Source organism: Sander vitreus, chromosome 16 (assembly GCF_031162955.1).
Source record: "Sander vitreus isolate 19-12246 chromosome 16, sanVit1, whole genome shotgun sequence".
Lineage (NCBI taxonomy): Eukaryota > Metazoa > Chordata > Actinopteri > Perciformes > Percidae > Sander > Sander vitreus.
In genome coordinates this window covers 17060283-17088274 of record NC_135870.1, presented here as the reverse complement: position 1 = coordinate 17088274, position 27992 = coordinate 17060283, and the positions used below count along the sequence as shown (strand labels likewise).

General features: G+C 39.8%; 1 protein-coding gene across 6 annotated transcripts; it reads left to right on the top strand.

Moving 5' to 3' along the window:
- Window position 1: 1 nt before the first annotated feature.
- Window positions 2-27236, top strand: camkk2 (calcium/calmodulin-dependent protein kinase kinase 2). 6 transcript variants are annotated; one of them, XM_078270754.1, is made up of 18 exons: window positions 4-349; window positions 5886-6187; window positions 6790-7131; window positions 10248-10295; window positions 11254-11307; window positions 12400-12451; window positions 12626-12759; window positions 14806-14842; window positions 15088-15109; window positions 15238-15326; window positions 19036-19235; window positions 19463-19516; window positions 19641-19714; window positions 19803-19893; window positions 21416-21547; window positions 21975-22078; window positions 22284-22337; window positions 24470-27236. In XM_078270754.1, the coding sequence occupies exons 2-18, from the start codon at window positions 5960-5962 to the stop codon at window positions 24540-24542; spliced, it is 1788 nt and encodes a 595-aa protein (XP_078126880.1). In that variant the 5' UTR covers window positions 4-349; window positions 5886-5959; the 3' UTR covers window positions 24543-27236. The 6 variants fall into 6 exon arrangements, with proteins under 6 accessions (XP_078126884.1, XP_078126885.1, XP_078126880.1 ...); XM_078270753.1 differs by having other exon boundaries at window positions 4-355; XM_078270756.1 differs by having other exon boundaries at window positions 5-355; window positions 19806-19893.
- Window positions 27237-27992: the final 756 nt, after the last annotated feature.

The following is a 27992-nucleotide window of genomic DNA, read 5'->3' as shown; positions in this document are numbered from 1 at the left end:
TAAGAGCCACCAAGTGTTTTGGAGGAGGTCGTGAGTTAACCGAAAAGGAGAACAAAAGGTAGCCCAACGTACTCCTCCGAGGATGTAGGTTTTAATGAAGGATATTGCTGAAACTATTACGTTAAATTAACACACTGCCCGTTTCCTCAACACTTCCGCCATGTGAAGCACGGGACTCGTGTGGTCAGCTGGATTGGTCCATCGGTTATCAGTCTGCTACATTCTCTCAGTTTCTCAAACAGCTAGCTAGCTGTCGTAGTAGTACAGAGGCTACTTACTGTAACGTTACACCGCAGCTGAAGAAGGAGAAGAAACCTCACAATTCTGACTTTGTAGGCCTAAATTACAGGTTAAGGTAATCTTTTGGTTATTTTTTTTACAGATATGATTTGACTTTTGTTGTCATGTGTAGCGTTTACATCGGGCGTACTGTGGACGTTACTCAGTCGCACTAGCATCCTTGACTCCTGCCCAGCAACATCTGTATCTTGACAGTTGAGACAGCTGCTGACGTTAGCTGAGCTGTTTAGGCTTTGAAGCTCACATAGTATATATATATATCTATGTGAAGCTCAGCGCTAAGTTAGCTTGATGGAACCTCAAACGACGGTGACACTCGTTTCCTCTGTGGTTTTGTGACAGCGTCGATCAAAAAGACTGTAGAGTCAATTCTCAGTTGTGAGTATAAGATTATCATGACCGTAATTGCACTAGGGAAACTAAACCTTTTTTTGTATTTCTTAAATTTCAGAGTTAACATAAGATAACGTTAATGAGTCTTGGTCTATGGTTTGATTGCGTCAACGTTTAGTTAATACCATAGTCTGTATATGTGGATTGTAAAACTGTTTCTATTGTTATCTTTTTTAAGAATCCAAAGTCGCATGCCCTTTTATAAAAGAAAGCATCCATAATCGACCTTAATGTTATTTCTTTTTTTTAATTGGGTCTCTTTCAGTATTTTCATTAGTATTTTGGGATGTGACCAACAATTATATTAATCCGTAAATTTAAAACAGGAGTTGCAAAATTCCTGATCAAAATGAATGCCCCATTATAATGATATAGTGGTGTGGTTAAGATGTCACATTGGATTCTTGGATGTTATGTTGCTCATTTTTCACCATTTTCGGACAATTCATTAACAAAAATAATCTTGTAGCAGCCCTAATAACATAATCTGTGATTTGATGATTGATTCAGAGTTGATAATGGGCAAACAATTCTAAAGGCTATTTCACAACACTGACTAATTGTGGTGCATTTTGGAGTTGAATATGTTGACTGTTGTTGATATGTTGATTAGAGATTTCAGATTCTTCAGGACTATTCAGCTGTGATTGTGCGATAACACTGCAGTTAAGTTGGTCGAGGACGCTCATCCCTCCATTTACAGGAGCTTATCTTTTGCACGGCTCCGCAGATCACTGACAGGGTTGCTTGTTGATCTTTTAATGAAGCTGGGGATCCTCCTCTGCTCCAGATGGAACTGTGTTGTACTTGTGTGTCTGTGTTGTTATTAATGCTGTACATGGCTTGGACCTCCTGCAAGCTCTGATAATTCCTCTCTCCCCCTCCCCTCTTGCTCAGATAGTGAAGGTCAGGTCAGTCATGCGACTTTTGTTATAAGAGTCGCAGTACAGCATCTAGAGCTAGGCGACATCTGTTTGTGTTTCACAAGGCTCAAATCTAACTGCTTGTTCTTCGTCTAGCTGGTGTGATCACCAGGGATCAAGGAAGTTTAGGGCTTTAGCCAGCAGTTTAGTCATCCATATAAAGCATCTTTGTCTAGGAACTAGACTTTGGGGCTACGCTGTTTTGTCCCACCAAGGTTCAGCTTTTGTCCCCCCCCCCCCCTAATTTGTGGGTTAGTTGTGTCAACGCTCTGTCAAAGTAGCTTTCTCAGGTCCAAGGTAAGGGATTCTGATGAGTGCTTAGGCTAATAGTAGTTCGCAGTTTCAAAAACTCACTTCCAATATAGTGGCTGTTGACACAGAAACATCGTCAGAAACTCAGCTGGCATTCAGCTGCCTTTTGTTGAATTCTCATTCTACTGCAAATCCTGCTGGCCAGATAATGAATGCAGACATTAAACCACCAAAGACAAAGTGGACTACTGTCTGACTGATATTCAGGGCTAATTTCCAAACCCTGCTGGGCGGAGAATGAGATTTGCAGTGATATTGTGTGTCTTGCTATGTGTTAGTATCATGTAAAAGACATTTTCCCATCACCAATGTAGAAACTGCACCGAGACCTCTTAATGTGAATGGAAATGGGCCTCGCCATTTAACTGAGGTTAAAGTAGGTTGAGTTTGGTAAATTGCCTCTCTTTTCGGGATATTAAAAGCCCACTGTAGCTGGTGCATTGCGAGTCTCATCCAGGGTCATGTCTCTATATGTTGTACTCCCTTGAGGCCCATTCCACTTATCAGGGCACATTGTGTTGCTTTGGTGGCAGTGATAGTGTGCGTAAAAGTCCAACTGGATTTTAAGAGCTTCTTTTTTCAGATGAATGAAGGATCATTTTACCTGAACAGTAAATTCCACTAGAGTGTCTGCTTTTCAGAATAGTCATGACAATGTAGAGGTACTACTGGGAAAATACACTCACCTAAAGGATTATTAGGAACAGCTGTAACTTCTTTTTTTTTCTCGTATTTTATCTGTTTTTTTTATTTTTTAATCTGTTTTCATGTAAATCTGTTTTTAATTTTTTAATCTGTTTTCATGTAAAGCACTTTGAATTGCCCTGTTGCTGAAATGTGCTATACAAATAAAGCTGCCTTGCCTTGCCTAGCTGTTAAATTTCACGTTAATGCAATTATCTAATCAACCAGTCACATGGCAGCTGCTTCAATGCATTTAGGGGTGTCGTCCTGGTCAAGACAATCTCCTGAACGCCAAACGTCAAATGTCAGAATGGGAAAGAAAGGTGATTTAAGCAACTTTGAGCGTGGCATGGTTGTTGGTGCCAGACGGACTGTAGTATTTCACAATCTGCTCAGATACTGGGATTTTCACGCACAACCATTTCTAGGGTTTATAAAGAATGGTCTGAAAAAGGAAAAACATCCAGTATGCTGCAGTCCTGTGGACGAAAATGCCTTGTTGATGCTAGAGGTCAGAGGAGAATGGGCCGACTGATTCAAGCTGATAGAAGATCAACTTTGACTCAAATAACCACTCGTTACAACGAGGTATGCAGCAAAGCATTTGTGAAGCCACAACACACACAACATTGAGGCGGGTGGGCTACCCCAGCAGAAGATCCCACCGGGTACCACGCATCTCCACTAAAAATAGGAAAATGAGGCTACAATTTGCACGAGCTCACCAAAATCAGACAGTTGAAGACTGTAAAAATGTTGCCTGGTCTGATGAGTCTCGATTTCTGCTGAGACATTCAGATGGTAGAGTCAGAATTTGGCGTGAACAGAATGAGAACATGGATCTGTCATGCCTTGTTACCACTGGGCAGGCTGGTGGTGGTAGTGGTGGTGTAATGGTGTGGGGGATGCTATCCTATCAGTATGGGCCAACATTTCTAAAGAATGCTTCCAGCACCTTGTTGAATCAATGCCACAAAGAATTAAGACAGTTCTGAAGTTGAAAGGGGGTCAAACACGGTATTAGTAGGGTGTTCCTAATAATCCTTTAGGTGAGTGTATGTTAGACAGACTTGAGGAAAAGAATATTATTAGGTCTCTTCCAGAGATAAGCGACATTCCTAACCCAAAGCCTTTGCATTTGATACTGGGTATTGTAGGACAAGTTGTAACATTCCATGGTTTTGACTAGGGTTGTAACCTAGTAACCATGGAACTAGGGTTGTAACAATACATCGATCTGGTTAGATATATCGATTCAATGATCAACGATCCAATATCATCGATGCAAAGTGAAAACATCGACACATATCATCTTTAAGATGCACCTTTATTTTTTAATTCCCACTTTGTACTTATTTTTTAAATTAAAAATAATATATATTTTTTTTTAAGTTGTTAGTTGATATAAATGTAACTGATTGTGTTAAATGGGCATGTGATATTATCTCATATCGATCGCAGGTTCCTGAATTGAATCAAATCCAAAACGTACTGTGGCAGACTTTGCGATATCAGCTAATATTGTATAGTTGTCCATAGAATCAATATAGTATCGTATCGTGATAAAAACTTGTGATTTACATGATTACACCTTAGAAATGACGATGGAGTACTTTTTGTAATGGCAAATTTACAGCTAGAGACCAGGCAGTCAACAAGACCAGGAAGTGAGTTGCTGACCATTAAAACAGTTATGCTTCGTATGAGTCTCTTTGTAAATGTGTGGTGATTCTTTCTTCCTCTTTGGGAGTTTTCATCGCTATATATAGGCTGGCAATGGAGGTAGAGAGGCCACCTGGAGTGGGTGTCTCTTCCCACACATAGCTCTCATTCTCAACATGGCTGGAGCTCCCATTGTCTTGTTTTTCTTATGGCTTTCCTTTGTTTTCCTGCGTCTGTGAGATTTGCTCAGCTCCCACACAGACAGTGCCACAATCCTGTCAAAACCATGACGGAAATCAAGAGATCCTCTCTGTCTCTGTCTCTTTCCATCCCTCCTTTCCTTCTCTCTCTATTCCTATTACGTATAATGTGCAGATAACAAGCTGAGTGGACTTGGAGATATTGGTTAGATGCTGTACATATAATAATTAACCATGTTGTATAACTGACATCAAAAGCAGACTGAACTGTTGCTTTTATAGACATGTCAACTTTGTCCAAGTTTGTGATACGAGACCCGTTTGCATGCATTAATTAGCACTTAACAAAATGTGTGGAACAAGTCCAGATTCACGGATGTTGAATATGGAAAGAGCTGTATCTACATATGTTTCACAGCTCGTGAACAACATCTCTTTCTCACACCCTTTTATTACACCCACAACTTGGTTCATGCTTGCCTGTCAAACACTGTGCTCCAGCTGTGTGCAGAGGTAATTAAGCGTTAGTTATGCATATACATTTTATCATATTTGTCACAGGATTTATACCAGCCCTAAATTAATCTTGGCTAAAGAGATATAATTAGCCTACCCTCAGATTTTGTTTATCTGGACTCCCACTTCACAGTTGCTTTAAGTCCGTTCCTGCATGGCCACACTTGTAAAACAGTAAGAAATTCACTGGGCATTGAGATAGTATGAGGAGTATACTTCAGGTAGGCCAGGTTATTGTTTATCAATATTTGTTCTTCCTACTTGCATAATATATGGTCTAGGATAGGGGTGTTAATCTTCACTGGTCTCACGATTCAATTTGATTACCATTATCCTGTCAACGATTCGATATCACGATGCGCCATCTCCTCAAATTTAATATATATTGCTAAACATGTTTTTCATCATCAAATTCAAGCAGTCAGATATATATGAACTCCCATTTGTATTGCATCTGCCCTAAAAAAGACACTTCCTGAATGTGGCGGAGTCTGAACACAGCAGACAAAAGGCAAAAACAAAAGAAACATCAGTAGAGAATAATGGTTTATTGTCTTTCACTGCATCGATGCAGAATCGTCCACGTCCACATCTCGACGCATCGATGCAATGATTAATTTCAACACCCCTAGTGGAGGATACAGGGTGTTGTAATATTACTGTTATATATTACTGTTATTACTAGATTTTCAAAAGAGTAGTACTCTTTTTAGGGTAGCTTTTTCAAGATAAATCAAAATGTACTCTTTCTGTCCATTGTCAGTTTGCTCTGTCCTACTCAGTACTTTGCACCCTTTAAGGGCTCCACCTGTTAATAGGGCAGTAGATGTCTGAAAAGCCAGCAGTTATTCTCCATGTGTATTTTTTTATTCTGTAATTTGCCCTTTTGTTTTAGGCACCAATTCCCCCCACCCCCCCAAGTGTCTCATCTGATGGAGCAGTGGTTGTCAGTCTTTGTGAAGAGGCACCATGTTTCCTTGTCACGTAACTCCCTGGCCCTCTGCGGAGCCGCCGGCCCCCTGCGGTCATGCACCCCCAGCACAGCCCTCACAACCCCTGCCTGATCTGTTGTGCAGCTGTCCCGCTCCACCTTTGAACACCCACTCTGAGACGCCTTCCCCAGACCCCATGGAGTCCCTCATCGTGGTCACAGAGTACGAACCCAGCAGACAACCTGGAGAGGCTGGGGAGAAGGAGGTAAGATGAAACTCCTAATTGGAGTTTCAATTGGAGCCTAATTGGACATATACTGGATGAAATGATTGCTTGACACGTGATGAAACATGGCCATAGTTCTTTTTTCATACCTCCTAGACTTCATCAAATCAAGTAGGTAGTTAGTTAGTGTTCTCACTTTAACATTATATCCCATGCATTTATTTGTGTTTTGTAGATCCATAAATAAATCTAAATTTAGGAAACATTAGCATGAGTGGAATCAACATTTAACACACCTGACACAGTCATAACATAAAACTACTAAAGTTTATTAATTTCACAAAGGTTTTTTTTGCCCATCGGTTATATTGGATTGTGTTATATTATACATGTATTGATGGCACTGTATCTATTTTGTTATTACAAAAAAATGGAGGCAAAGCTCGCATTAACTTATATTAATGCCTTGAGTTGAAATGTAGAATGTCAGCTGGAAAATAGGCACAAACGGCATTGTTTCAAGGTTGATACAAACTAAATACTACATATTTACCATCCTATAATGCCTATACGTAGACAACATTACATATGTGACCATGCATTAAGAAAAATAAATAAGATTTAAATGCATCACATCTCAGGTCGAAGAAATGGACAGTTCTGAGACGCCCACGCCAGCTTCTTCTGTGGCGGCATCTTTCCGGACTCCTTCCTGCGACCTGCTGTCCCACACAGTCGGCCAGTCGGAAGCTCTGCTACCCGAAAGCCAAGAGCAAAGGGGAAGATTAACCCTGTCAGACCGGAAACTATCTCTGCAGGAGCGCTCACAAACTGCGACATCACCCTGCAGCTCACCGGGACTCAACGGGCGCTATATTTACCCATCATTGCCCTACTCTCCCATCACATCACCCCACTCCTCTCCACGCTTGCCCCGCCGGCCTACGGTGGAGTCCCACAGTGTTTCCATCACAGACCTCGAGGTATGGTCAAGAATTTGAAATTTAAGACCTTCTGGGAAGTTGATTTTGCTGCTTAAAATGTGTCCCCAAACAAACAATACGTCTAACACAACAACAACCCTATAAATAACAAAACAATCCCGGGAAGTTAGCTAATATGAGGCTACAGCCAGTGTTATAATTGTGATTATATAATTGATTGTCTCAGCACCATCTGACCAGTGTACTCCCTTAAGGGCTGTATTGCATAAAGTGTTACACATGAATGAACAAACTAACTAATGTTCACACAGAGCCAGGCTTGTGCTCATTTTGAACATCTGTTAGTTATCAAAATATTCAGCATCATACTTGTCTGAAAGTAAAGCAGAACTACATGTGCATTTGTCTTAAAATCAGCAACACACTCAGTGAAGACTTTGTGGATGCAAAGGTAAGGTCTTATGGTCTCAGTAGATGTAGATAGTAGCTGTGATCCCTGTTACACATAGATGCAGAAACCTGTAAATGTAGGTAGAATCTCTCGTAGGGGCTGCAGAGGTTGTCCTATATTTAGAGCCTTTAGCATTATATAATTTTTTTGCTGTCACAGAATTACATATTGTAGATGTGGAAAGAAAGTACACATCTATCTATAAATTGCAGGAACGTCTGTCTGACTGTATGTTATGCGCATATCTCTTGAACCGTTAGTCCGATGGATTTCAAACTTGACAGGTGTCTTGCTACGGGGACGAGTAAGTGCAGTGCTAAGTTGACGTTGTTTGGATTAGAAATGCAAAAGATATCGTTAAATATATAGGTAAAAGAAGCACACATTGGCTTTTGCCGCTCTAGCAGCTGGCCACTCCCCCTCTCAAACTGTGGACCAGAGACAGAGCAGTGGAGCTTTGGCAGCTAAAATGTCACATACGCCTTAGATCCACAAAAATGTGCAAAGTTGCACTACTTTGGACTGTCTTTGACTTCGAATAAACAAACGACAATTCCCGAATTTAAGGACGTTTCAGAATCCCACACATGCAAAGCACAACCAGCTACAGACAACGAGTGCAGACAGAGCGTGATGCAGGCTATCTATCTTATAAAGCGAGACGTATCTGTATATATGTGTGTCTGTGTTTGGGAGCGTGTTTGGGGGGAAGGTAACCTGCACATCACACGCAGACGCCACATGCAGAACGCTTTAGAACAGCGGGGGGACTCTTTTCCTGCTATTGTATTAAATTGCTGTGAGCTGGCAGAACATAACGTAATCTCGGAGATTATTCCTTCAGAGCGCTGTGCAATGCGAGAAAATCTCAGAATTGAACCGGGCAGACACATCAGTTTTCATCAGACTCACCCTGGGTCGGGTTAATTAAGTCTACTGCTAACTTACAACACTAATAACATTACCGTCGCCTAAAATACCCCTGCGAATCAAATCTCCTACTTCACCGTTAACCGTCAAGCCACTAAACCTGTATGGAAATGAACACGTCCTCTGCTGAAGTGTTAAATTCATTAACGATCATACGACACAACGTCTCTCTCTCTCTCTCTCTCTCTCTCTCTCTGCGCGTGCACACACACGGTCCGGTTCTGGTGGTTGATGAACGCAGATAGGTGCTGATTAGCTCTCATAATGGGCCAGTTGGGGAGCGCACTGCCATGAGTCCATGAGGCTAATGTCTGATTACTCCACATTTTCATTGTGATATTTTGTGATTACATTCTGAATCTGCAGCGTTCTCTGTCAGGTAAATATAGTAGTACAATGTCTGCCTCTGCAATACCAGCAATACCACAGGCCAAGCAATCGGCCCGTTGCAAACAGGCACATTTTCAACAGGCACTGCACTAGTAAAGGTTAATTAGGTGAGCTATTTTGAAATATCCTCTTATGGTGGAGACATCCTTGTCAAGCCTTGACGTTACTGTAAAGTGTCATGCAATGCTGTTGGTCATCGTAATTCCTCTTAATTCTATATTCACACATCATCTTACTGTCTTTTTGGCACTTAAAGGAGAATTCCGGACGATTTCAACACATAGCTCTGTTGTTTGTAAATTTGGAGTGCTGTCAGTAGCAAGAAAAACAAAAACAATCAGTGTTGCCTACACCTGCAGAATCTGACTGCAGTAGATGTAGATTTTGTATCTCTTTTCGGTGTTGTAGTTTGTAGACGGTCCCGAAGCACGCGTCTTGCAGTCTCAACACCGGAACTAAACAGAGCTGAATTGGCACACATTTTAAAATGCATTTCTTTCACATCTACTGCAGTCAGATTCACTGTGTTCACTTGGAAGGAATCACTTCACATGAGTAGGCACTTGTAATGACATTTCTAACATGTTAAGAGGCTAAAAGCACGTTTAAAACTTGCCCGGTTTCAGCCTCCTGGGTGCTAACTCTAGCAGGAGGATAACACGGTGTAGGCAGCACCAATTGTTTTTGTTTTTCTCGCTACTGACAGTACTCCAAATTTACAAACAACAGAGCTACGTTTTGAAATCAACCGGAATTCTCCTCGTCTTTTAATAATCTAGTTCAGAGACCAAAAATCAAATGAATTACATTTAGATGTGTGTTTTTTTAATAAAGAGCTGGTTAGTCAGTGCATGCCTAGGTGTTTGTATGACTCAATCCCTGTAGGCTGGGTTCATGTTGTTCTCAACACTGAATATGTTGCTGTCACTCATTGTTTTAAATTCACACTTGCTTTTCACCAGAATAGATTACACACCTGTACAAGACTAGTTCTTTATTAAGTTTCCTCTAAAGACTACAAAATGCACTGCAAAACTGTGATAGCTTGGCAAAACATCCTACCTCTCTAAGCTCAAACCTGTATTTGTAGAGGTTTTACGTCGGGAGAAAAATGACATTGAACTGGGACAGTGATTGCAGAGTCATACTGACACCCTTGGGTACACTAAGTGCAAAATGCTGCATTCACGAGTTTTGGTTTGAAATGGAAACGTAAAAAAGAAAATACTATTGCATAGCATTTCGTACGGCGTTCTTAGAAAAAGCTGATTTTGTAAGAACGCTCATGATGTATACTGTAGCTGCTAAAATAGCTGATGTGATTTCATTTGAAAAGAAACCATTTTCTCCTCTCTTTTCTCTTACCTCTCTTTCTCTCTTCAAGGACTGTGTTCAACTCAACCAGTACAAGCTGAAAGATGAGATTGGAAAGGTACCATCTGAGACAACTCACTGATTGCTCCCTTTCACTGACTCTTCCATTTTTCTTCTCCCTTCCGCCTACTGCATGTCTGTCAAGTAGCGCATATCATCAGGGACATGCAGTAACAGTCTCTGCTATCCTCTCTCCCGGCTGTCCTCATTTCCCAAACTCTGTGTAAACTACCAGACCATGGGAGAGTTGGAAGATGGGTGAGAGGCTGGTATAAATAGCGCTCTCTGAGGGTTGTGCGAGGCTTAGTGGATACAAGTGTGTGTGTGTGTGTGTGTGTGTGTACTTTGCATGTTTTAGATTGAGGGTTTCATAAGACAGAATGTGCATGGGCGCTGTGGATTTCTGCATGAAGGTAGACACGTTAATGTGTTTGTGGTTTTGTGTTCAGCTGAGACAATTAGAGCCTTTCAGGACTGTTCGAGAGGCTCCTGTTATCAGATCATCTCTGGGACTGTAGGACGAGCTCTGTGCTGCCTCTCCAATCTGCTCCCCCAGCAGGAACAGATCCTGCTCTCGCCCACCCCTCTCTCTCTCTCTCTCTCTCTCTCTCTCTCGCTCTCTCTCTGTTTGTTTTTTGGGCATGAATTTGTGCACACAGGCTACTAATTGGGCCTAGTTTTTATCCTGCATTTCCTGTGTGGGCACGGGAAGCTTGATAACATAAACCAGATCCAGTTTCCTTAATTAGCCTGACATCAAAAATGAAAGAGAGAGGGGGAGATAATTTGAATTTCTCTGTTCTCACTTTGAAGCAGCTGCTACTCTTTCAGTGTACACTGTCAGCCCACACTTCCCTTGTGTGGGTGTGTATGTGTGTGTGTTTGTGTGTTTGTTCCTGTGTGTATTTGTATTTATTTAGATTTCTTTGCACATAGTGTGATTTTCACATGAACAATGACAGCTGCTCAATCTCACTTTATTGGCTTCTGTTCCATTTGACTTATTCCTGGACCAGGGCTCCTATGGTGTTGTCAAGCTGGCTTACAATGAGGATGACAACACATACTATGTGAGTTCTACATGCACACACAAATACAGATGGGATTTCTTCCCAACTATTAACACAGTCTCTGTTTCTCTCACTTGTCACACACCTACCCAGACGCACAGACAAACCTGATAATAATCAAACCCTCTTGTCAAATTTGCTGGTGTGATTTCATTTGAATCCTCCACATATGAAAATGTTTCCAGTTAATTGTGCCTTGCTGAGTACTGTTTATAACACGTCAGCTTGAGATTTTCTGTTTGCCGGTCACGATTATTTCTGCAATTCTCATTAAGCTGCATGATGTTGACAGGCAATGACATGGGGATTATTTTAATATTCCTCCCAAGTGACAAAGCCCACATGTCGCATTCAGTGATTATATAATTGCCATAATAATTGAAGGAATTGAGGCTATTAAAAAAAAAGTATATTTCTCCAGAACAGGGAAAACATCTACCAAACAATGTAGCTGTTTTTGTTCAACACTGCCTTGATGGTTTTCAGGAATGGTAATTGTTCAAGACAGTATAAAAAAAATTCAATATGCAGAAAAAGCCAAACTTATGATAGACCGATAACATAAATGCTTGAAGGGATAGTTCGGATTTTTTGAAATGTGGTTGTATGAGGTACTTATCCATGGTCAGCGTATTACCTAGTAGGGTAGATGGCAGTTTTATTTATATAGTCCAAAATCACAAATTTGTGTCAACGTATTGTCACATTTTCTGGAGTATTATTTTAAGATAAGAAGGCATTGTGCATTACATGTATGCTTACATTTCAGTAATTTTGCACCAGGGTTCTTCTTTTGTAAGTCTAGCTTTTATACGTTTGTAATCCTTTGTGCTGATGATGCTGGACAGTGTAAGCAGTCACAAAGGATGCTCAAGGTGAGGAGAGCAATGTAATGGTGCTGGGATATTCATTTGTAGGTGTGTGAGTGGGTGCACTGTCATATATGCATCACCACACTCCGCTGTGTCTTACTCTCCTCTTTTGTCTACCTCTCTGTTCATCTTTTCTCTGGATCTCTTGCCCACTTGGCTCTCCCAACCCCTCTGCCTTCCTTCTCTTATCCTCCCTTCTGTCCAAATCCATCTCCTGTAGGCGATGAAGGTGTTGTCCAAGAGGAGGCTGATGAGGCAGGCAGGTTTCCCACGTAAGTCTGGAGCCAGGGCCAGATGGCTTAAACAGCAGATAACACAGTCTCTTGTAATGCTCCAGTGGTACATGAACACTGCAAACCAATACTGAAACCCTGTTGTTGTCCCATCTTGTTCTTCTACCATCTGTGACTCATGTCCACCCACACTGTCCCTCTCTCCTCCATCAGGGAGACCTCCCCCTCGTGGAGCCAAAGCAGTCCCAGAGGGTCCCCTTCAGCTCAAAGGACCCCTGGAGCGGGTCTATCAAGAGATTGCCATCCTGAAAAAGCTTGACCATTCTAATGTGGTGAAACTAGTAGAAGTAGGTACATTTCTGCTGTTTACATTTAGTCTTAACCTGAGATTTTCCTTAAAAACATTTTAAACTGAATTGTGTGTTGTGATATCTGTAATGTATTCAAATATTACAACATTTTCCAATCCATAGTGGCTTTCATTTCAGGAAGGAAAAAGTGCAGGTATTAGATTTAGGTAAAATCTGAACATGATATCGGGCCAACTCAAGCTAAAACCGTATACAGTAAAACAATCCTTTGATTATGCCTCTTCTCTCTAAAGAGCAACAAAGGTATGTTGTCAACTCACTAATGGAACAAATAAGTATCGCCATTATTTCAAATTGCATTTTGCAAAACAGAGTTTGAGAGTAGCAATGACTGAAACTGCCTATTAGCCGTGTTGCCAAAGGAAGTGGTCTGAATGTCCACCAGATCTCCTGGTGCAGAACAGCACTTATTACTGGAAGTAGGATAGTGTTGCAACTCTGGCTGTCAAAATAACGCGTTAATTTCAATTAATTAATCTGAGAAAAAAATAACGCGTTAAAAAAAAAATAATAACGCAGATTAATCCATTCCATATTAAAGTTTGACCCAGAGCCGTTCTAGCCACCATTCAACTGTAAAATGAAGGAGGGAGACGAGAATGTGCTGCCTGGATCATTGATTGTAACATTTACTCATTGGAACATTAAAATCTTCTTCCTGAATAGGGTTGGGTACCGAAATCCAGTGCTAATACGGCACCGGTGCCTTAACGACCGGTATCTACCAGACCGAATAGCAACACGGATTTCGGCGCCTCATTTCGGTGCCGATGCTGTGCTGTGTGCCGGTGCTGATATGTCTGCGCTTCTCTCGGATGCTCTGAAAACGGACGTTACAGGCAACAGAAACACAGCTGTGTCACCACGGTTAGCCAGCTCGTTTCGGCTTGTGACGTCACAAGCTGTGCCGATTTTGAACAGCTCACCCGGAGATTGAAGGCAGGACACATTCAGAAACCGTATCTCACTCAAAACAGCATGGATGGATTTTTTTCAAAGTTTGTATGTGTGTGGAAGCACCAGAGACACAGAAGAACACCCTAAATCCCAGAAAAAGTTTTTTTTCCATAATATGGGCACTTTAAACACAGTTACAATGCTGACAGCTAATGCTAAACGGTGTAAAGTTTGACTGTGTTTTACTGTAGAGGATTCAACACCGGGATGTAACAATCTGCAGCTGCCGTCGGAGAAACAACACAGACGGTGCGTTCAATGAAACTGGTAAACTACAGCGTCGTGGTGCATTCGAAGTTATTGTTAAATGCCCTTTTCCCATCTGGTGGTTGTTTTTGTCGTTCAACAGCAATTTACTAGTGAAATAAGTTATTGTTATAGTTATTACATTATTATTAAATCATTTAATTTTGACCATATGGCCTTAGCAATAAACAAGCCGTTCTTTAATGTCGCCGACTGTTGTTTAGTAACCTTTTTTCTTTTTCTTTTTTTAAACTTTCTTAAAAAGTAAGTTAAGGCACCGGGCAAAAATTATGTATGCGATTAATTTAGATTAATTAATCACAAAGTACGTAATTAATTAGATTACATTTTTTAATCGATTGACAGCCCTAGTTGCAACACTTGAAAACTAAAGGAGATAATATCAGTGAAGGAATGGATGGATGAAATAGCCAAAATGTCCTCCTATGAAAGATAGCTGATGGATAGGAAAGATTTACATAAAAAAATATAGGGACCTTTTGTTAGGGTTACCTGATGTGCTGAAAAGTACTACCCTTTCCAAATAATTAAAAACATTAAAATAATATAATGTGATGTACTACATGACTACAAATGTGGTATTATTTAGTTTATATAATATGATACTATTTCGTACATATATATCAGGTAGTATATAAATTTGTTTTGATTTGTTTTTACTGCATACAAAAGATGATCGTGTGTGTGTGTGTGTGTGTGTGTCTGTGTGTCTGTCTGTCTGTGTGTCTGTCTGTCTGTCGCGTGCATATGTGTGTGTGTGTTTACACTCATTTCCATTTCTCTGTGATTTGGTGCCAGGTTTTGGATGACCCAAGCGAGGACCATCTGTACATGGGTACGTTCCAGACAGAAATACAGCCAGCCTTCAGAACAACACACACACACACACACACACACACACACACACACACACACACACACACACACACACACACACACACACACACACACACAGTTACAGTCATGTATAAAGTAAGCATACAACAAAGGTGTTAGAAATCCATCTTAAAAGATCTTGTTTTTTGTGTTTGTTTGTGTCTTCTTAACTCATCACTTACCTCATCTTTGTTTCTGTCGCAGTTTTTGAGCTGGTCAATCAAGGGTAAGCCAAGCCTCTTTTATGGTCATGATTGTGTCACTGGAATGAGCTCATTAATTATCATTGCTAACTGTGTGTGTGTGTGTGTGTGTGTGTGTGTGTGTGTGTGTGTGTGTGTGTGTGTGTATTAGGGCTGTGATGGAGGTGCCGACAGATAAACCTTTCAGTGAGGACCAGTCACGCTTTTATTTCCAAGATCTGCTCCGGGGAATCGAGTATTGTGAGTCTTCTAAACCTCCTTTTCCACTCAGTCTGTGACTGCATGGTAGAGCATTAAGAATGGGTGATTAGGGTCGTGTATCTATCCCTCCTACATGATTTGTTACGCATCCAGATACACTTTGATTGAACGCTGATTCATTACTGATAATTTAATATAGAATCATCTTAGATTCATTTTGACTTGAGACTTAAAATGAATTACCACAAAAGGAAACTCAATACTTTCTTAGTTCTCCAACCTGGATTGAAAATGTTTTGCGTTATGCCTGTGCTTAATTATCATCAGACACTAATTTCTCATTTAAATGAAACATTTTTGTTGCAAAATTAGCCTAATACACAATAATATCCCATAATTAGCTGTACTTGCTGTATTTTCTAATATCTTCCATGTAATAGAGATAATGGTCTACTATATACAGACTTGTCTAAATTAGAATAATATAATCCTGCTATCAAGATAAAGCTGTTTTGTATCTTGATCCGTCTTTATCCTACAATTCTTCCATTTCATTTACATAAGGCCTTCGTCTGTGCTGTTCTTGACTCTAGCTACCGACAAGGCTCATTTCACATCAGCTCAGTGGCTCTTAATGTATTTCAGCACAGGAGGAGAGGTTTTGCACGAAAGGGTCGTCTAGGAGACTACTAAGAGGAGGAGAGGGAGGGCTCTGCACCAGCGACACTGAAACTGTCAGAACCTTAAATCTCATTATAAGTAATTGTAACTGAACAAGGCTTGGTAGTTAGGTTAAAAAATATGTTTTGATGGCTGTAATTGCTTAAATGTTTATCCGACTTCCTGTCTAAATGCACTGCCAGAGATTCCTCCTCAAGCCATTTTTTATGTTATCATCATCATCAAGCCAACAACTGATGTGTTTACAAAACTGGGAACTATATTCTCAGAAGGCAAAGCACTGCAGCTTCTGCTACTTGGCCGGAGTGATTTGCTCGCAGCACCTGAGAGGCCCCGTGGTGAGGAGCAGAGACCTCTGCTCGCGTGCCATAAATCGGGCCCGCCGGCAGGCAAGGGCGTAAATCCCAGGGGGGGGGGTCGGGGGGGTCAGGACCCTCCCCCATCTAAGGGTTGTCCCCCCCTAGAAATATCATTAGAACAATGCTGTGTATTGTAAATAACATAATGATCTATACTTAAAATATCTGTGTAAGCAGAAAAACAATACAAACCCCCAAAAATGCTTTTTAAGTTTAGAAACATTTTGAGTCCCCCCTCCCTTGCCTCACAGTGGTTTGGTGCACTGCATGCTGTAGGATCTGCGCTAGACTCACAGTCACATCGGGTAGCGACAGGAGTGTAGTAAGTAGCCGGTTCAAGGCTATTTTATTCACATTAAACATCGGATTAAGTTTTTCTTTTCTCAAATAGAAATGATGCTGAGTAATTAATAAATTAGTCATGACAAAAAAGTTTGCTATGTTAGTGTAATATAATGTAACGTTACCTAGCTTATAGCTTGTTGGATAGAAATGCACCCACTACAACTAACGTTACCACGGCGATAAGCCGAACGTTTTGTGTGTGAACTGATATTAGGGTTAATATTGAAGATCTACAGTTGTGTGTTGCTCAATATGAAGTTAAGTGGCTGATCAGTTAAATATATATCCTCTGTCCCAGAAGAAACCTAATATTTATGTGGAGGACGCAAGATCATTTTATAATTATAATATGACCGCGTGGTGAACCTATGAAACTAACTCATATTTAGACATCTGACGTTAAAGATTTGTGTTGTTGTTAAAAATGACGTAAAACAGATCCTTTTTCAGTAGGCTTACACCAAAATGCCAAGTAAGTACAATAAGTCCTCATATCAAGACAATTTGGTAACATCTTTATAAGAATGGGTGCTTATGGAAATACTAACGTCACTATGTCACAGGCAAAGGAGACAGAAAGAACTGAGGAACAGGGAGACCAGGGACAGTCAGGTGTAGAGTCTCAGGGAGACCAGGGACAGTCAGGTGTAGAGTCTCAGGTAAGTGTGTTGAGCTTAGTTCATATTTTTGGAGGTGTGTGGCTGTCAGTGTGAGCAGATGAGCTTCACCAGTGGCTCACTAATTTACATTATGATCAGCTAATTTAACAAGTGTACAAAAGCATTGTATTTATTTTATATGGGGACACTTTTTCAAAATAAGTCAATATGTTTTAAGGTATTTTTGTGGCTTGATTATAAACAACTTAAAAATAAATACATGATTTTAAAGAAGAATATTTTGTTCAATTTAGTCAGCTTTTTTATTGAATCAAGAGAAACGCTGAAAAGAAGGATAATGGTACAGTCTCCATGCTACACTAATGATAGTATTAAGGCTTTCCTCTGTGTACACATGTTCTCTACGAGTATAATTGTGGCTGTATTATTTGTGTCCTCTTCAAAAATTGCTCTTCAGAAATTTTATGTTTATTGTCCCCCCCTACTGTTAGATCAGATTTACGCCCATGCCGGCAGAATATTACGTCATTTTGACGTCACGATGGCGCACGCCACCTTGGATGCGTCTAGTGCAAAGAGCCTGTTCTTTTACAGGCTGCTGTAAAAGAGCACGTATGTATGGACTTATCTAACTCTGGGGGATACGGTGAATAAGCTAAAGTCGGCGTGTTCCTTTAAAATTAAAATACTGAGAAGGTGAAAATGTTATCTTAAGACTAGAGATGCACTGATTGACCGGCTGGTGACCGGAATTGGCCAATCTTCACGTGATCGGCCATGACCGGCGACCGGCCGGTCAGTTTGACATATGCCGATTTTATGCAGGTCAAATGCACTCGGGCGCCGCATGATTAACATCGCGCAACATCAGGGCACCGCCGCTCAATCAGCTGAAATTAATGGCATACATAATTAACGGTGCCTGAACCGATACTTTTTAAGAAAGTAAAAAAAGAAAAGAAAAAAAAGGGTACTAAACAACAGTTGGTGACATTAAAGAACGGCTTGTTTATTGCTAAGGCCATATGGTCAAAATTAAATGTTTAATAATAATGTATAACAATAACAATAACTTATTTCACTAGTAAATTGCTGTTTAACAACAAAAACAACAACCAGATGGGAAAAGGACATTTACAATAACTTCAAATGCACCACGAGACTGTAGTTTACCAGTTTCATTGAACGCACCGGCTGTGTTGTTTTTTTTTTCACCGTCTCTGTTGTTTCTCCAACGGCAGCTGCAGATTGTTACATACCGGTGTTGAATCCTCTACAGTAAAACACAGTCAAACTTTACACCGTTTAGCGTTAGCTAAATATGTATATATATATATTTAGTTGGATATTGGATGTGAAAAGAATGAAATGGTTCTTCCATAACATTGCACTTTAGATGTGTGTGAATTTCCCACACCAGGAGTAATTTATATAGTTCTATAGCAATCGATTATCTGTTCAAAAAATGTTCTATGGAAAATGTAAAATGTTCTATTAAAGAAAAGATATAAATTAAATGTGCTGTAAAGTGGTTAGAAAAAATGAAATCGGAATCGGCTAAAATCGGTATCGACAGGTCAAACTCAGTGAAAAATCTGAATCGGCCTAGAAAATTGTAATCGGTGCATCTCTACTTAAGACCCCTCTGTAAGAGAAGTTTCATGATATCTCGCAATAAACAGAATTCCTCAAATGGGATCTTGTTGCTGTAATACTTTTTTTTTTAAATTCATTTATCAACAGTACATTACCAGAGGATCATCCACAGAGATGTCAAGCCGTCTAACCTGTTGGTGGGAGAAGATGGACACATCAAAATAGCAGACTTCGGAGTCAGTAACCAGTTTGAGGGGGCTGATGCCCTTCTGACCAGCACAGTGGGAACACCTGCTTTCCTTGCCCCTGAAGCGCTCTCTGAGACCAGAAAGAACTTCTCTGGAAAGGTGAAGACACAGTTGGCTAACTAGTGCCCTCTGGGGATGATTTACAGAAATGCATGAACCTTTGTTTTTTGGTAACTAAATCTTTATGAATACTAGTACTTAATATTCATATATAATTTACTGTCCTAGAGTTCATATATTTATGGGGAGTACAGTGGTGGATTTCAATTATCATGCATTGATGGAATAATTTCTTAACGTAAACTCTTTGTTTTTTTATCACGTAGGCTTTGGATGTTTGGGCCATGGGAGTGACACTTTACTGCTTTGTCTTTGGAGTTGTGAGTGTGTGCTTTGGCAAAAATAAATAGAGTGAACATTTAGATTTTTCTTTGTTGTTTTGGAGTTTCTCCCAAATCTGCTAGTGTTCTATTGAAACCAAGATCTTTTTTTTTTCATTCACAGTGTCCATTTATGGACGAGCGCATCGTTAGTCTTCACCAGAAAATCAAAACACAACCTGTGGAGTTACCTGAACGGTCAGTTCTGCTCCTCCAATCATCTTCTACTTTGCAAAATGTGATTTAAATGTGACTTCATCAGTAGCTGTGATTATTTTTGTCTCAGCAGTGCTGACATCTCAGATGATCTCAAAGATTTGTTGCTGAAAATGCTGGACAAGAATCCAGAGACCAGAATATCAATCCCACAGATTAAGGTAAACACTCGCTTTCAATTAAGATGCTGGTTTCCATTATTTTGCATCTAAGCACATTTGATATTACATGGAGAGCAGTATAAACCACCTGACACAGAACGTTATAAAGAGAAGAAGTGTCTGTGTAAATGGGTTTAAATGAAGAGTAGTCTATATCCACGACGTTCCACTTTCGGGATTGCTGCGGTGCCACTGGAAGTTCTGCCAGATGTCACTCTTTTCGGCCGGATCTCCGTTACCTTCTGCTTTCTTTGTGTTGGCGTTATAAACTCTGGCTGATTTCTGAGGACTATGGTTAACTGCTCCTCAGATCTCTGCAAGGTAAATCCAGACAGCTAGCTAGACTATCTGTCCAATCTGAGTTTTCTGTTGCACGACTAAAACAACCTTTGAACGTACATGTTCCACCAAAACAAGTTCCTTCCCGAGGCTATTTTGGCACCGCCCACGAGGATTGTGATTGGTTCAAAGAAATGGCAATAAACCAGAGCACGTTTTTCTCCCATCCCAGAATACTGTGTGGACTAGCCAGACCTTCCTCCGCAGCGCTGTGGAGGAAGGTCTGGCAATGCGAGACTAAATGAAGAGAGACCAGTGCATTTTACAGGAAGTCATTCTTTGATCTGCACATTAAGCTGTCCTGATAGTGATGTGAATGTGCTGTGGTGTAATACAAACCTTTTGTGGTTGGAACAAAAAAATGGTTTGTCAGCTTTAGATCTTTGGCAATACTACACACAATACATGACAATCCAATCTGTTTTGTAATGTTAATTTAAATATGACATTTATGAAAGTCTTTCAGTAATGCGTTTGTCAAAAGATTGTAACCTGTGACCTGCATAGCTTAAAGTGATGGTTCGGAGTAATTTCACCCTAGGCTGCTTTGCACCTTGACCTCGAGCCAAACAACCCCCCATAAGCTTTTTTCCCTTGTTATAACGTTGGTCGAGTTAGCCTATCAGCTGGTTAGCTTAGTGCAAGCGCTAATGGATCCACATTTGTATCTCATAAATTACCCCACTAATAATGCCCGGAATGATACCAAACTTCTACAGTAGTACAAATAGTTTCTGTACTTATAAAACGAGGCATTAGAAAGTTTGTAACTACACCAGAAGTATGTAGTAGTAGTAGTATGTAAGTACTGCGCGATAGCGCCAATAGCGCGGTAGCAGCCGAGAGGAGTATCCATCAGGCAAGTGTTATTTAAATATACTTCTGGTGTAGTTACAAACTTTCTAATGCCTCGTTTTATAAGTACAGAAACTATTTGTACTACTGTAGAAGTTTGGTATCATTCCGGGCATTATTAGTGGGGTAATTTACGAGATACAAACGTGGATCCATTAGCGCCTGCACTAAGCTAACCAGCTGATAACGCTAACTCGACCAACGTTATAACAAGGGAAAAAAGCTTATGGGGGGTTGTTTGGGTCGAGGTCAATGTGCAAAGCAGCCTAGGGTGAAATTACTCCGAACCATCACTTTAACTTGATCTACTCCTCACGTTTCCATCCAGGTGCACCCATGGGTGACAAGGCACGGCGCTGAGCCTCTTCCCCCGGAGGATGACAATTGTTGTATGCTGATTGAGGTGACCGAGGAGGAGGTGGAGAATTCTGTTAAACACATCCCCAGCCTGGCTACAGTGGTGAGTTTATGAACTTGTTTTTGTCTCATAAAAAAAACATTCATTAATGAACAACACAGTCGTGCCCAAGTCTAATTTGTTTTTGCTTCTGGTTTCATTAAGTCAGATATCACCAGTGGGTACAGTTTGTTTTCAATTCAACTACCCCGAGAGAGGCATTACAACTGTCAGATGTCACCTACTGAGACGTGACTGTGAATTAATGCTTTTCTGGATTAATTGCTAAGTCTCTGTACATTTGTCTAGTAAGAACAGTGATATATCATTACATAAGTGAAGTTTATAAAATAAAAAGTGTTGCTGTTACCATAACCCCACCCTTGTTTTACAACAGGACACTGTTTAAAATCAAAGTAAAGGTTTTCTTTATCCCATTTCTAAGCATACATTTTGGATTTGTGTGTTATTGTTCACTATTCTTTTTTAGATCATGGTGAGAACTATGCTGAGGAAGCGCTCCTTTGGGAACCCCTTTGATTGGGGCCGTAAAGAGGACCGCAGCAGTTTGTGTGCTCCAGGGCAAAAGCTCACGTAAGGATTATTTACAGACACATTAAAGATTCTAAAGTCTCTCGCAACGGTTTTGCAGTAATATTAGGAGTCAAAGTACTCTTACCAGTGTGATGTTACTGCCATATTCTCACTTAGAGCTGTTGGGTCCTTTTTCACTTTTGTACAGTATAGCCAGCGAATGTTTGTCAAGTATCATTTCTCTTCTCCCTCTCCTGCCCTGCAGGAAAGGCAGAGCAGGCAATGTGAGATACTGCTACATTCATTGTAACCAACGAAGGTAAATAACTTTAGCACAACTCCTGCCTGCTGTAGTACTGTTTAAAGGTCCCATATTATGCTTTTTTCAGGTTCATACTTGTATTTTGGATTTCTACTACTAATTTGGGTTTCAACTAGAACATGATTAAAAAACTTAATATTTTTTCCTATTGTCTGTCTGAATATACCTGTATTTACACTCTGTCTGAAACGCTCCGTTTTAGTGCTTGTCTCTTTAAGCCCCCCTCCCGAAAAAGCCCAGTCTGCTCAGATTGGTCAGTGTTTCCGTGTCTTGAGGGAATGACTGTAATGGCACTGTAGCAGAACTGTCTATCTATATATAGAAGGGCTGCACAATATATAATTATAACAAAAGAATGTTGTAAATGATTTACTTAAATTCAACAGCACAACTGTACGGACATCCTGATGGCTCCTTTAAAGGCACAGTTTCTAAATACGGGCTGTGTGACTTTCTCTGGAGATTGAGCGTTTCAGTACTTTCTCAGAATTTTTATAGCACCTCTACCTGCTGTATGATTAAAAAAAAAAAGACATGGAAATGTCACTTTTTACAATATGGGACCTTTAAGTGCTAGATAGTATACTTTTAAGACCCCTGGCATGATATAAGCAGCTGTATTTCTTAATATTGCTTTAATGATCAAATACTCTTGTGCATCGAGTGTGTAAACTAGCCTGTGCTAGTTTAGTTTTGATTGGACAAGCCATCTTTGGGAATGTTGTGCTGTGCTCTAGATCAGTGATCTTCAACGGGGGGTTCCGCGACCCATAGGGAGTCCTCAGAGTAATTGCAGGTGGGGCCGCAAAATTATTGTTTAATGCTTTTTTGAAAGTTTTCCCCCCCCCCCAAAATTAAAATATGTCTGAAAATATTAACATGAATCCAACATATTATTAGCAAAGATAAATCGGCCTATTCCTCAAAAACAACAACCTCAACAACAATGATGATACGGTTAATGTCCTGTAAGATAGCCACTATGGTAGCTATCAGTTAAGCTTATGTGTCTTTGACATTAAAACATGATTATATATGAATATTTAAATAAATTATTGTTTTAATAGCTTAGTATTGTAGGGCACCATAATAGGGTATGTGTATAAGCTTTAGGCCACCCCACATGTTATTGTAGTCCCTGTTTATTATGCAACTCTATTTTATACAATATGTAGTAGGGGGTCCCTGATCGTCTTTCTTTCAGGTTAGGGGTCCTTGGCCTAAAAAACATTGAAGACCCCTGCTCTAGAGTCTGTAGTACCTGCAGGCTGATTTACTGTATTTCTTTTGTCTAAGGGTGCTTTTGGTGAAGCATGCGGTGTGTAGTGCAGAAAATCCCATTTGACGACATACCATATTATAATAATTGAAGTTATTTAAATAGTTAAAGCTAAATTTGACTATTTTGTATGAACAAGGCCATGACAAATGACCAGAGCTTATCATGTTCTGAGCACCTGATCTGTGGAATAATGCACAATATTATGGGGATGTGGACATAATATCATGAACACCTCCACAACCCAATTGTAATCCAGTTGTAGTTGACACTGTGTAGAGAGGTGTTGATACAACTTTGCAGTGATACTTGAGGCTGCAAGTTTTGGTGTTGTGTTCATTGGCATTATATTATAAAGTGCTAATGTGTAAGCAGCTACATGTAATAGTGCTACACTTAATACAACTTCAGAGAATTGAATCAAGGCCTGTCTGACAGTCAAAACAAAAGTAGCATTTTCAAGTATCATTCACTCATTCATCATGAGCCCAAAGCATCCATTTATGCTTTTTTTTAAGTTGTTCCTTAATCCTTTGCATGAATCCCACTCTCCACACTTATTCAAAGGACCTTTATTTGTGTCTACTTGACAAAATGATTAACTTCTTTAATATAATGTTTCCCCATTTTTTTCCCTTCTCTTTATTTTCTTGAGTTGTCCCTTGTGTATGATATCTAAACTTGCCCTACAGCATTTCCTTCGTGTTCGCTGCCTCACATTATGTAACAATTAAATGGTTGGTTTCAGTTCCTAAACATAGCTTAAGAGTATCTTATCCCTTTCTCTGTTTAGTGATACAGGCCCATAGCAGTGTGTTATCTAAGGCTGTGTCTCTGGTGTGTTACTTAGGAAACAGGAGAGCGGTGATGGCATGAGAAGTATGGACTTGCCCTACGTGGGAGAGGATGAGGCTCTTTCCTGATGCAGAGGGTTCATTATTCACGCTGGTATCTTCCTGCCTGCAACCACACAGCACAAACCCCCCTTTACTCACAGTTTTATACTGGCTGCCGACACCTGTGTACATTCCCCGGGGTTAGGTGGACAAGTCTGGCGGACGCAGAAAAAAAGAGAAACGAAGGATCTAAGAACATCACTTTGAAAGCTCTTATTCCGTTCTCTCCTCTTAAAAGGCTCAGTTTGGGGTTGTGGGACTTGAGACTGTCCCATGGGAACCGTCCATTAGAGGATCCTCCTGAACCTTGAACCTGTCTTCAGCTCTTATTGCCCAACCCACTCTCCTTCTCTTATCCCGCATGCATTTATAGTCCTAGCATGCTTTGTCTCAGGCTTCAACTGTACAGTTTTGTGTTTTATTGTAGTCTAGCCACTTGTGTTTCTCCTTGTCTTTACTTGACAATTCTTTCAGGTATACAGGGCATGGGAACAGGAGTTGGTGATGGTTTATGGGGTTGGGATGGTTGTCTTAACCATCACTTTCGACATTCTCTTTAGTAGAGCAGGTTTCTTGACGATGATTGTCTGGTTCACTCTGCTTCAGAGTAGCAGTGCCCAGTTTTGTAACATATTTTAAAGAATCTGTACAGTTTTCCCAAAATGAAAAAGCAGAGTGAAAAAATGTTTACTTCATTGAATGCATGTGTTTACTTTCCTAATGCAAACACTCTATAAGCTATTTATGAACATTTGCACGCTCATAGGCGCACTTAACACAATCTTTCTTTTAGTCGTATCACTAGCTCCTATTTACGTCAATCAATAGAAAGCTTTAAAACAGTTTCTACAGTGCTTTGTGAACAATCAAATTCCTCGTAAACAGTATACAAGATTGCATTGAAAAATAATGGATTTTCTTCTCCGAAGCTAGTGCTTGTAGGGAATCTTTGTATGATTTGTAGGTGTATTCTTAAATTCATAGAGCTACAACGAATTAAGTAACGAAGGTACTGATCTACGAAATGCATATGAGAAAAGCAGAATGTGTTGGTGCAAAATGTTTCTGTCTGCAATGGTTCAAATTGTTGTTTTTATTGTTTAAACTGCAAACAAGTTCTTTTAAGTTATTTGGACAAACAAGGTTGTGTTGAGTTTCAACTGTCATGTATTTGTTTCACTTCTCAAAGTGGATGCTTGTATGTAGACTGAAAACAGAAAATAATGACCTCAAGTTAAAATTGTGAATGTTCTTGTTTTATTGTTTTGTATTGTTAAGAATCACTGGTGTTTTTTAAAAGCTCACATTTTTAGGACACCAAAAAACTTCAATTATGTCTAACTTTGTAAAGTATAGTACAGTAACTTAAAAGTAAACAGACCTTTAAACTATTTGTTCTTCACTAAGTTGTGAGAACTGGCTACCGAAGTCAGATTCGGGATGGAAGCATAGTGCAGCTGCTGACTTTTTGTACAAATCTATGCATGACATATTTGTAGAGTATTGAACTATAAAAGTTGTCAGCTTTGATCGGAGGAGTAGGCCACTGCAAATATATTTTAAATTAATTATAAACTACTTTTCTTATGTATTGATGTGTTTCACTTTAGATGATCCTAAAACAGAAAATTAGCATTTTTGCTTGTCTTTTTTTCCTTTTGTTTACCACCATGTTTTCTATTTCATATTTTGATATGTTAGTGTACGGCATTTAATGCGTCTCCAACATAGAATATTGACACAATATTAATTATAACATTTAATGCTTCCACATTACGTCAACACTAATGTGTTGAAGGTATAATAAAGGGACTTTGGATTTCTTTTTACTTACTACTTGCATGTCACTCTAAACTGCCTGTTTTCTAAGACTAGTACTATGCATATGATGTGTCTTTCTCTGTATGGTGCAGTGGTACGCCCTGGCACATTGTCACGTACAGTGGCTGGATGAGGAGGGCTGTATGCAGTTGACTGATTTTAATTGATTTTTGCTTACCCGACGTGTTTTCCAGAAAGATCTAATTAAATTGTACTCCTCACTGTGGAGTGCTGCAAATAGAGACAGACACTCTGGCTATAGATTTCCATAAAACTACTTGCATTGTACTTCTAAAAGATATAAGTCAATGATGATAGCCAATGATATTTTAATGCCCATGATTTAGCCAGAGAAGTAATTGCAGAAATGCCTCCAATTTGTGTTATACTGTGAAATATTACTTCATTAAAACACGCTTTCCACATAGGGATAAGAGATATTACATTCTCATATACTGGATGTTGCTTTTGTTATCTAAGAAAAACAAGACAGCAACTTCCCCTTTGGTGTGAAGATTCTGCCCTCCACGACCAACAAGAATGAACTGAAGGACAGTTTGGGTCTGACTGACAAGGGCAAGCCACAGAAAAGCTGTAAGAATATTTTATACGTACAATATTTAAACTTGTAGTTTGTATTGTTTGAATACAGTCGTTGCCCACTCATGTCAGAAGGGCCCGACTAAGTGATTAACCTTTATTGTTCACACGATTCACATTCTGTAAATTGATTTCATTAAGATCTTTGGGATGCTCTTTTTCCCTAAATGCATGCCAACATACTGAACACCAATGTATTGTCATAGCATGTGAGGTCTTTGACAACAAAACGGACCTTAAAATAATTATTCTATACAAACTGTATCTTGTTCATCTTTGAATAAAATATAATTGCCTTTCTGCAAAGTTTTTGGCCTGAATGTTGTTAACAGTTCTAGAAATACACCACTAGTGTGTGCTGTGTACCATAACATTTCAGAGTCTGTCTCTTGGGCAGGAGCTGTATATCACAGTTTGTTCCTTCCTTGTATATGACGACAGCAGATTTTCAACATCTGCCATATTCTTGCAACTGCTTTAAATGGAATGCATTTACATATTTTCTACATTCAAACTGTACAGATTAATTGGGGCAACAAGATTTCCTTGTTCGTTTATATTGTGTTTATGACTCACTATTTAGACATGTAATGTGCTCAGTAAATTTTCTGAAGCTACTACTTTTTTAAATTTGTGTTTGCATGAGGAAAGCTGCATTTAAATGCAGAAGTTAATACCTTAGTGACTGAAGATGCAGTTCCTCTAATTGCCACTAGATGCTGACATCAAGCAAACTGAAAAAGAGTCCAAATTGTGTGCAAAAGACAACAAAAACAAAAGTTTGACCTTGTTATCCTGAGTTAGACTTTAGCTAAACAGATATGGGTTTCTCTCTTTCTTAATTTTCTTTTTTGGGACTTTTCCCTTTATTTGAAAGTGGATAGAGACAGGGGATGACATGCAGCAAAGGGCAGCAGGTCAGTATTGAACCCTGTTCCACTGCAGAACTCAGCCAACATGGGGCGAATGCTCTTACTGGGCGAGCTGGAGGCCGCCCAGCTTTCTTAATTTTCTAATAGAAGAGAAATGCTGTTGAAATGATGTTCCTCAGAAGTG

Bases quoted from the DNA above. Each gene is read 5' to 3' on its own strand.
- camkk2 (XM_078270754.1), top strand. From the start codon at position 5,960: ATGTTTCCTTGTCACGTAACTCCCTGGCCCTCTGCGGAGCCGCCGGCC. The intron at 22,079-22,283 runs GTAAGGATTATT...CCTGCCCTGCAG, and splicing joins GCTCCAGGGCAAAAGCTCAC to GAAAGGCAGAGCAGGCAATG. The intron at 22,338-24,469 runs GTAAATAACTTT...TGTGTTACTTAG, and splicing joins ATTCATTGTAACCAACGAAG to GAAACAGGAGAGCGGTGATG.